Source organism: Pangasianodon hypophthalmus, chromosome 13, assembly GCF_027358585.1.
Source record: "Pangasianodon hypophthalmus isolate fPanHyp1 chromosome 13, fPanHyp1.pri, whole genome shotgun sequence".
Lineage (NCBI taxonomy): Eukaryota > Metazoa > Chordata > Actinopteri > Siluriformes > Pangasiidae > Pangasianodon > Pangasianodon hypophthalmus.
Genome location: NC_069722.1, coordinates 6,171,943 through 6,182,806, shown reverse-complemented (window position 1 = coordinate 6,182,806; position 10,864 = coordinate 6,171,943). Strand labels below are relative to the sequence as shown.

General features: G+C 37.3%; 1 protein-coding gene and 1 long non-coding RNA gene across 2 annotated transcripts; both read left to right on the top strand.

Annotated features, from left to right (window-relative positions):
• Window positions 1-55: 55 nt before the first annotated feature.
• On the top strand, window positions 56-2,328 carry LOC128319877 (uncharacterized). Its single transcript, XR_008303337.1, has 4 exons — window positions 56-137; window positions 553-590; window positions 716-842; window positions 961-2,328. It is a non-coding gene; the product is annotated as an uncharacterized LOC128319877 (long non-coding RNA).
• Window positions 2,329-3,491: 1,163 nt separating this feature from the next.
• nudt9 (nudix (nucleoside diphosphate linked moiety X)-type motif 9) lies at window positions 3,492-10,671 on the top strand. The gene is made up of 8 exons (XM_026916165.3): window positions 3,492-3,689; window positions 4,699-4,929; window positions 5,050-5,139; window positions 5,236-5,322; window positions 7,554-7,665; window positions 7,761-7,907; window positions 8,003-8,087; window positions 9,975-10,671. The coding sequence occupies exons 1-8, from the start codon at window positions 3,598-3,600 to the stop codon at window positions 10,118-10,120; spliced, it is 990 nt and encodes a 329-aa protein (XP_026771966.2). The 5' UTR covers window positions 3,492-3,597; the 3' UTR covers window positions 10,121-10,671.
• The last annotated feature ends 193 nt before the right edge of the window (window positions 10,672-10,864 follow it).

The following is a 10,864-nucleotide window of genomic DNA, read 5'->3' as shown; positions in this document are numbered from 1 at the left end:
AAACGCCAACGCGGGGGCGCGCGTCGTGAAAATGTACTCCTCGGGCCACAAGTGAGTTGCCATACTGCGCATGCGCGGCTCAAACCATGCAGGGCAGCAGAGGAAAAGCTTGGCAGGGCACTCCTGTCCACTGCAGGGTACTGATTAGCTGATTATTATGATAAGCGTCCTTATGTGATGTCTAAACCGAGCATGACGTAATATCCTGATATTAATATTCTTTGTATTAGATGAAAACCTCAGCCTTATCCACCAAGCTGTTTTTAAATCTTTAAATGGATTAGCACCATCTTTTCTTTCTGATCTTTTGACTGAACACCATCTGGTGAGATCTCTTAGGTCTTCCAACCACAGGTTACTGATTGTCCCTAAGTCTAGACTGAGCCTGAGACGTGACCGTGCTTTTGCTGTAGCTACACCCAAGTCTTCCTGTTTTTATTAGATCCACTCCTACATTACATGATTCTTTTCTTTAGCTTATAATCAGTGTTGATTTATGTGATATTGTTATACAGTGTGTTATGTTGTATGTTTTATGTTCTTTTGTTGCAGACTGTTTTCACTGTACAGCCCATTGGTCACCTGTTGAGGTTTGTAATTGTGCTCTATAAATACATTGACATTGACATTGACAAAGAACTGGTGTGGCTTCGTTCAAACCAGTCAGGAGCCACGGCTGATTTCACCTGTATAACCCATTTATTTTTGCCTTCAGTCATTATTATCAGGCGTGACTCCTGCGTGGTTGGAATAAAAGCCTGAAGCCACGCTGCAGATAAGTCTGATGACCCCTGCCCTCGATGTTTAACAGAAGCACAACACCTAGGCTACGTCATGAAAAAGTGAGTCTGGTTGTGCAGTTGTTAACATTTTGCACAGCACTCAAAGCTTAAAAATGTTATGGGTTGTTTTTAATTAATAAATTATTGTTAATGCACACTCTCTCACACTCACATGTAGTTATCAGTTTATCCTAGTCAAGATTGGACTGGATCTCCAGCTTACTCTGGGAATACACCCTGGATGCAATGCCAGTCCATCACAGGGTACCATGCACACACACACACACACACACACACACACACTTACTCCCCATTCACACCTAAGGGCAATTTAGCATAGCCAGGTCCACCTACTGCTATAGGAGGTATGCTAAATTGCCTGAGGAAACCGGAGCACCCAGCAGCCACTGTGCTGCCTGATATTAATACAGTTAATACTACTAATATTAATACACTATATGGCCAAAAGTTTGTGGACACCTGACCATCACACCCATATGTGCTTGTTGAACATTCCAGTCCAGATTTATTCCCCTTTTTCTGTTACAATAAGCTCCACTCTTCTGGGAAGTCTCTCCACTAGATTTTGGAGCGTGGCTGTAGGGATTTGTGTTCATTCAGCTACAAGAGCATTAGTGAGATCAGGCGCTGATGTTGGGATGTCGAGGAGATCTGGGGTGCAGTCAGTGTTCCAGTTCATCATAAGGGTGTTCAGTGGGGTTGAGGTCAGGGCTCTGTGTGGGACACTCGAGTTCTTCTACACTAACCTTAGCAAACCATGTCTTCATGGAGCTCGCTTTGTGCACAGGGGCATTGTCATGCTGCAACATGTTTCAGCCTCTTAGTTCCAGTGAAGGGAAATTGTAAAACTACACCATACAAAAACATTCTAGACAACTCTGTGCTTCCAAACAGAGTTTGGCAACAGTTTGGAGAAGACGCACATATGGGTGTGTTGGTCAGGTGTGCATAAACTTTTGGCCATATAGTGTAACATGCTAATATTATATTAAAGTGTACCTTTCAAATGAATGCCAGTAATAATCTATAACCCTACTAGATTTATGTAACAACTCATTCACAGTGACTTAAATAGTAGATACTCTATAATCTAATACTAACAATAAACAGATTAAAAAACATTGCTGTTATTTATTGTAACAAAGACAAATGTATAACCATTGAGATGATGAAATTTTCTGTAAGCATACATTTATTCAAGTGCTTTACATTTAAAATAATCACAGAATTAGTAACAGTGCCTCTTCCTTCCCTGCACTACATCTCTCCACCAGTAGGTGTCGCCCCCGGGCTCTGTGAATGAAGCCTCAATCAGCAAAAACATTAAGCTTAGTATGGGAAGCTTTTCCCTTTGATCTCTTTAAATGTTTAAGCCTTGTGGCCCTTGATGTGGTGCATCATGTGTGACAAATACCCAAATAACGACTAATCTTTTAATTAAAAAAATCCTATAAATTATTATTTTTGGAACATTTTGTTCACCTTGACATGTATTAGTTTGAATTTTACATCAAACATTTTAATCATTATCATGATTTTACCTTTGGGTATAAGAAGACCATATATGTGAATTTTATATATAAGACTATATAAGTGAACTGTTTCTTGGTTTTCCAACAAAAACAGTTATATATATATATATATATATATATATATATATATATATATATATATATATATATATATATATATATATATATATGGAACTTTAAAATCATGATAATGATTAAAATACAAACTAATATATGTCTAGGTGTACAAAATTTTCCAAAAATCTTGTACACCTAGACATATATATATATATATTAGTTATTCATAGTTATTATGTTATTGTGGTGTGTGTGTTGATGGTGTAACTTTTTTTTTCTTAAATAATATTCAAAAACTATATCTGCCAACACACGAATGTCTTTTTTAACAGAGGATGCCAGGAGATTTACAGAAATTAGACAAATTGCAATTAGTTTATATCGGGGTACTGCAAATTTATAATGGGTATATTAATAGAGGTAACAAGATATATAACAAGGTATATAAATCAAATCAATCCTAAAAAATCAAAATTGTGAAATCAAAATTATGAAAATTATTATGGAATCTTAACAAACCATCTTAGTAGAACAGAAATTGTCTCTCAACCTAAAAACACAATAATCCTGAACTACCCCTGTAGCTGACTGTATACTGTATATTGTACACTCTGCTGGAAGTGATGATCATGTAATATCATGTTACAGACAGAGCAGGATCCATGCCAGAAGTCATTCTAATTAGATAAAGCTTGAGTGGGTAAAATCGATTGCATACTTTATGACACACTTTATCTCTTTTTTCTTAATCAAATATTTATGAGTTAAGCCTCCCATCATTCCAGACAACCTAAAGGAAACAGATCATTCTTTCTAAAGTGGTGTCTGATTTTCAGTTTGTGTTTGTTGCACATCCATTAAAAACAGTGGTTGGTGAATTTATTTCTTATCCAAACCCTGTGTTAGAAAAAGAAAAATACCAGACAAATTTTTCCGAAGAAATTAACCTCCATACCTTCCGTATATTATGCTCTACTAGAGTCTGTTTGTTTACAAATGTGCTGTAAGAGCGTTAACATGACACGCATGCGCAGTACAGATCAGGAGGCGCAGGAGCGCGTAATAAAATGTGCGCATGCGCCACAATAGCACGCATGCGCAGTGAGAATGATAGTTCACGGATGCCGCAGCTGGTGGGAGGAGTCGTCTAGTTGGTTGCGACTGTTCACTTCCTGGTTACTGCAGGCGGTTTTGGGAGTTTTGTGATGAAACGAGTGTTAGGAAACTGGGCAGAGTCGGTGCATATCACTCTTACACTCGTGACATTACCCTTCACCATTCGTGCGAGTGGAGTCTGGTAAGTTTATTGAATTAAATCCTATACTGTTATTATATATGGTACAGTGCGATGTGGCATATGGACCCTTATTTATTATCATGTACAATAAGGAAGGAATAACACACACCGGCGTGAACTGTCATAGGCAAATAATCAGTGACAGAGGGGTGTGATGTGGTCTGATTTGGATTATTTGGATTATTTTCCCATAACAGCATGCACCGACATATTTCATCATCATATAGACTCATGCAGCAATTAGCCAATGATTACATTTTTTTTTATTAATTAATGAATAACACGTCGTACTTTTTATCCATTTACAGTTACTATCAGTGTTCATGAAACATGTTAGTTCCTGTTATCACTGTATAGCAGCTATAAACAGTCATTCTCTTACCAGTCTGTCTTTTTTTTCTTTTTCTTTCTCTTAAAGCTAATAAACAGCTTGTCTTGTTACCAAGAAATCCCAGAAAACCAAGAAACTCCCTGTCTTGAACAATTCCCTTTTTGGAAAACTTTAAATTACAGATTTACCTCCAGTGCTGACACTAGAGACCTCTTCCGTAAACGATAAAGAAATGTCTCCTCACAGAAAACCATAATATTTTTATATATATTATATATTACTACAGTTACTATAGTAACCAGTTCGTACCATAGTTGTTACTACAGAAACAGTCGCGTCTGGAATTATTGTCAGAGTTGCTGTTATAGAAAAATAATCAACACTTCCTGAATAATCCAAAGATTCACCAGCGCTGTGGTATAAGGAGCATTAATTTGGCCAAGGTTATTTGTGTTTAGAACATGTGAATGTCGTGATTCATTCCCCACAGAATCTGAAACTGTTATTATTCAAAATTATCACAGCACACCTATAAGTAATGCATAAGACAATAGTGCAATAATTACTAGCAAAAATATGTTGGATATTCATTCTGTGTTTGTGGTTCAACATTCATTCATTCATTCATTCTTTAGCATGCTCTTATCTTGACTGTTTTGTATCTCTGTCTGTGCACAGTAAATCCATCAACACCAGAGCGTCCAGTGTGTGTACAATAAGTTCTGTCTCCATGTCGTCTGCACCGCACATCAAGGCCCGTTGCACAGTGTACCTCGGCTCAGACAAACAACGCTTCCCTGTTCCAGATGATAAAGTGAGCTGGGCGACGCTCTGGCCCGAGTACAGTCCTGTGAACTACACTGCACCGTCTGTGCTGAAGAAACCTGCCTGGGCTGATCCAGACATCGGGTGAGTCACTGTCTCCACTGTACAATTTTGGCTCGACTAAGTGTGTTGAGAATACAGAACCTATGTTAATGGAAAGAGTTATTGGCGTTTCAGCCATTAAGGGATCCCTTTCTCTTTCAGTTCTTTTTCTCCTCGGTTTAACTCGCTTGACGGGTCTGTGGATAGGCGGAGCCATGAAGGAGATTACAGCATACAGGATGGTCGTCCACTGTAAGCCAAGCACTTTATCATTAGCCTGTGCTTTTACACAAGCTCACTTTCTGTCACAGCTGTCTCAGACTCCGTTTCCATTTGAACCTCTTTCAGTAACCCTAGAGGAAGAACTGGCCTGAATGGACGGGGTCTTCTTGGCAGGTGGGGTCCTAACCATGCTGCAGATCCCATAGTAACCAGGTACAGTGTCTCTGCATGAGACATATTTACAGATACACTTCTATTCTTCAAGTAGACTTTAATCGCAGCTACACTCTTGTGCTTTTTTTTGACTGTTGAAAAGGAAGCTAGAGACAGGACAAATAGTCCAGGTTTTATCAAGAGTATAAATTAGTTTTTGTAAGTGATGTATTTTTCCCCCCAATAAACTAGAGCTTTGAACTAAAACTAGCTTATAAACTAGAAATTTGTTAAACAAAATCTATCTATCTATCTATCTATCTATCTATCTAACTAACTAACTAACTAACTAACTAAGCATTTTTCTTTAACTTTCCACCCACAGAACTCAAACCAGTTACACTGTGTTGAGACTCGAACCATTTTGCATCATATAAACATTTATCATTTGCAAAATTTGCAATTAGATAAATAAAATAAAATGACATTTTAATTTAAGAAAATTAATAGCTTCCTGAATTGGCACAATTTAAAATCTGTTTAATTTTAAGATAATTTTATCAGTCATTTAGCTTTAAGAGCATAATAACTAAATCATGACTATAACAGTAGCACTTGATGGTGATCTTCATCATCACATCATTTAAAAATGAAATGTCATGGACTCCCTTTTTGAGAACCACTCGTATATCATTCTGCCCATCGCATTATTTTTATTTATTTATTTAAAAAAGATTATTTTTTATCCAGTATCAGCCGCACCACAACAAACTCTCAAACAGTACAATAGTTGTGGTGAAGGTTTAGATGAGGGTTCACTCCATTCTGTGTGTGATGTACCTTTAATGGCACCACTCCAGGGACTAGTGTGTGTACCCTGAAAGATAATTTAATAGCTGAGTGTAGCACCGTACACAGTTTGAGAGAACTGTCACATTAGTGGCTCATCACAAGATTTTTGAAATTATGTCCGCACTTACAATAAAACCAGAAGCACTCAGGAACAGTTTCATTGTTCAAAGCTAATTAATGACATTGCTGATGATCCAAGGATATTATTCTCTACAGTCCATACAGCTATCTTCTATCGACTGAATGGATTATGAAAGCTTCAACATCGAGCTGTCCAGAGTTCACTAAGCACTCTGAATGCTTTTAGGAGGATAAACATACCAGGAATCACATTATCACATTAACTCCCAGTTAAAGTGCTGTATAGAGCTGTATTGATCTTCATTTGCTCCCGAGAGGTTTTAGACTGCATGCAAAAGTACAGCTTGTACAATGACAGAACTTTTAATATATCATTAACAAGAGCCAACAAAAAGGAGTACATGATTCTTATTTCTGTTATACTGTTATATTAGAATTATTGCATGGGTTACCTGTGATTGTGATAGTTGTTCATGAGGCCCTTGGTTGTCCTGAGCAGTTAAATTGCCCACTGTTCTTCAGAAAGATCCTCCAGGTCCTGCATATTATTTGGTTTTCCAGCATCTTCTGCATATCTGACCCCTTTCCAACAGTGGCTATATGATGTTAAGATGCATCTTTTCACACTGAGGACAGCTGAGGTTCTCGTACACAACTATTACAAATGGTGCAAACATTCACTAATGCTCAAGACGACAACATGATACATTGTAAAAAAAAAAAATGTAAATATTTTATGTAGCTTCTGAAGGGCAGTACTAAATGAAAAAAATAAGATCTTTAAACAAAATAATAATTTACACCAATCATCCTGTTCAAAAGTTTACACCCCCCCCCAGCTCTTAATGTAGTGTGTTGCCTTCTTGAGTATCAGTGAATGTTTGCACCTTTTGTAATAGTTGTGTATGAGTCTGTCAGTTGTCCTAAGTGTGAAAAGATGGATCTTAACATCATATAGCCGCTGTTGGAAAGGGGTCAAATATGCAGAAGATGCTGGAAAACCAAATAATATGCAGGAGCTGGAGGATTTTTCTGAAGAACAGTGGGCAGTTTAACTGCTCAGGACAACCAAGGAACTCATGAACAACTATCACAAAACATAAAAACAGTCATTGATCATCCAGGTAACACACAGTATTAAGAATCAAGCGTATGTAAACTTATGACCCGAACTGTATTGTTTCTATAGTAACAACTAACACAGTGAGCGTATGGTGGACGTTCAACATAAACGATTTATGTGATCGTGACGTTTTCTGTGAGGAGAGATTTAGTTAGCATTTATAGAAGGAGTCTCCAGTTTTTCCTGCATAGACTCATCTGTACATTTCTCTCTTCTCTGTTCTTCTGTGTCCCAGGTGGAAGCAGGATTCTACAGGCAAGCGTGTTTCTCATGCTGTCTCTAAACGTCCTGTGTTGCAGTTTGTGTCCATCAAGAGGAAAGACTGTGGAGAATGGGCCATCCCAGGGGTTAGTATATATTAGCAAAACAGATGGTACCAAATATTTTGAGTTATGAGTTACATATGCATTGTGGTGTTTCCTAATCTGTAATATGTGTTCAGGGTATGGTCGACCCAGGAGAGTTGGTGTCTCAGACTCTGCAGCGAGAATTCTCAGAGGAAGCTTTGAACTCTTTCCAGGCTTGTCCAGAAGAGCGCAACAAGATCTACGAGCGGATCTCGAAGCTGTTCAGTTCACCTGGTTTTCAGGTTAGAGAGATGATCTATTTCGAAAAAGAATGACAGTAGAACAAATAAAATCTTCTTGCACCATGTTACAGAGTTGTACTGTCTCTGTTGCTTAGGTGTATAAAGGTTATGTCGATGACCCAAGAAACACAGACAATTCCTGGATGGAAACAGTTGCTGTTAACTTTCATGATGAACTAGGTAATAGACATTTTCGAATAATATACATATTATACGTAATATATTTAATAATCAAATTCAATAAAGTAAAAGCAGATATAACATTTGTGGTGTTTTTTTCTGTTAAATACATTTTCCCATCATTATTGTTCATTAATCACACAAAGACTAAACACTAAAACAGTGTGAAGTCTGTACATATTTTATTTGTAATACTGAACTTAGTACTGCATGTTTTTGACTGAAAATTCAATTCAATTTTATTTGTATAGCACTTTCAAGAATGGACATTGTCATAAAGCAGCTTTGCAGAAATCTATAAATTCTGGATATAAATTTTAAATTTATACATTTCTCCCCAATGAGCAAGCCAGAGGTGATGATATAATAGACCTGATGTTCTGTATATTATTCCCCATTATTGTTTGCAAACTAAACAATTAACAATAAGTGCTGAATGACCATTTGATTGAAAATAAAAAAGTCTGTGACTTTTGCACAATGCTGTATATAGTATATGGCATATGCATGTATAGTATATAGGTGGCTGAATTCTGGCAAGTAGCCAAAAAATGATGAAAAATCACATTTTGGCTAAAAAAAATAGGGATTTTCTGTTTATAGTATTTTCCTATATACTTCTAACACCACTATAACATACATATCACACTTCATCTTTGCGAAACCATAAACATATTTCAACAAAATGATGGAAATATTTTTATTTACTTGGCTATTTTCCTGCATGTTCGGTAAGGAGCCAGCTTAACAAATGTAGAGGTAAAAACAGCCAACAGATTTCATCTTTATTGCTCGTGGTGTTAGATAGTTATGTGCTGTTGTGAAAAAGACATGAGTCTAATCATTATACGTTGCAATAAGATACCAGCTAAAATGTCTGCGATGCTCCTGCACTGCAGTTGGAATTAAATCTAAGTGTTTTTCTCCCTTTTCAATTTGGTGTCCCAAAAGTCTTTATACAAACGGGACTATGTCCAGCACCACGTTGGTTGTGCCTTCGTCTGTGGATGTTCGTGGACGTCCGCTTCTCAGTTGGTCCGCAACACTTCCAGTCTTTTTGAATTTGTTAATAATTTTGTCGTGTGTGATATGCTTGTCCTGTAAAAGTCCATCGCAACCTTGCGACAGCTTCCTGATCCAGCCATGAGAATGATTTCAATACGTTCTTCTTTTGTCAAAGGCATTCTTAAAGGCTTCTTAAAGTAATAGAAACTAGTATGAGATTTTGGAAGAAATTTTGCTTAAAAGTGTTAATTTCCCCGACGTGTGGAGACTTTTGGGACACCCTGTACTTTACTTCTAGTTGAGATAAATGCAAAAGAGAAACATATTTCAGTTCAGAAAATCATGTAGGTTTCATTTAACTTTTTTTTGTTTGTTTTATTTCTATTTTATGGAAGTTTTCATAGTTTTCTGGTTCCTAAATGTAAACCTGGGCATAAACACACTGTTCATGGTAAAAAGCACAGACGCAGCTGGCTTTACTTCTTCAGAACAAAGTACAAAAACACAAGAGTCAAAATGTGACATTTATGCTGGTCGCAGATGTGGAGAACAGCAGAGCCTAGACACAGGCACCTTTAGACCACTAGACAAAGATTAGCTAGCTATAATATTAAATGTTAGCTAGCTAACGTAACGCCCAGCGACAGAGACCATCTAGTTCAGAGTTTGATCTAACTCACGAGCTAGCTGATCTGAGAATGACTGGTTTGGTCCATATGATGAGATTGAGTGTGTAGGGATTACTTTAGTTTTAGCTTTCAATAAACCAGTGATTAGACTTGAGCTGAACTGTTGAGTGACCTTGCCATGAAATAACCCCCAAAGAAACCATGAAATATAACAGCTTTTAATAGATAAACTATGTTTCTCCTTGTTCCTCAGGTGACAGTGTGAGCGAGCTGCCTCTGCAAGCAGGCGACGACGCAGGACAGGTCAGCTGGTGCGACGTTGATTCTTCTCAGCCTCTGTACGCCAGTCACTCACATTTCCTCCAGACAGTAGCGGAGGAAAGACACGCACACTGGTAACAGGAGGGAAATGACAAGTGCCTTTGAAGATGCGATTAAAAAAAATTACGTTTGAACACAATAATGATTGTTTTTGTAGATATGTGATATTAGTCATAAATGACTAAAATGGTGCTGAAGTTCCAGCTTGTAGCCTGGCCTTTCATCCTGCAGTGTTGTACTTAAACTACACAAAACCGTTCAGGCACGTCTGATTGGTTCAGAGCCGGGATTCATGATTTCAAACATGTTCTGATGGACACATACTGTCTCTAATGCATTCTTCTCTGCTGAAGTCTGACGTCAGTGCAATAGACAGCAGTTTCAGTCTGAATTCAGTTAATTTATACTCACAAGCCAAAGCACACCCAGTATCTACTTGCATGTACATGGAAGACTGTCATCTACTATTTATTATATACTGTACGTGTGCAACTTAATTAAAGACTTGGAAAAAATGAAAGTAAATTCATTAAGACCTGTAAAATTGAATAGAATTTTTCCTTAACTACAAATAATCACTCAACACTGTGTCACTGATATAATAAATACACCTTGAAGTCTCTCTCTTACTTAAAGTCATAGTATTTGTGCTCTAATATCCAGTAAGTGAAGTGTTGAAATGCAGAAGACACAAAAATAAATTGTACATGGGGTTTCTGGGACCATGACCGAGATCTCTTTTTCCACTGCATAGCTACGGGGTTTGTTGTTTTAATCATGTATTTCTTTTATCATGTATCATGTAATCATGTAATTCTAACA

Coding starts and splice junctions, on each gene's coding strand:
- nudt9 (XM_026916165.3), top strand. CDS start 3,598: ATGAAACGAGTGTTAGGAAACTGGGCAGAGTCGGTGCATATCACTCTT. Junction 5,140..5,235: donor ATACAGGATGGTCGTCCACT/GTAAGCCAAGCA, acceptor AACCTCTTTCAG/TAACCCTAGAGGAAGAACTG. Junction 7,666..7,760: donor GAGAATGGGCCATCCCAGGG/GTTAGTATATAT, acceptor ATATGTGTTCAG/GGTATGGTCGACCCAGGAGA.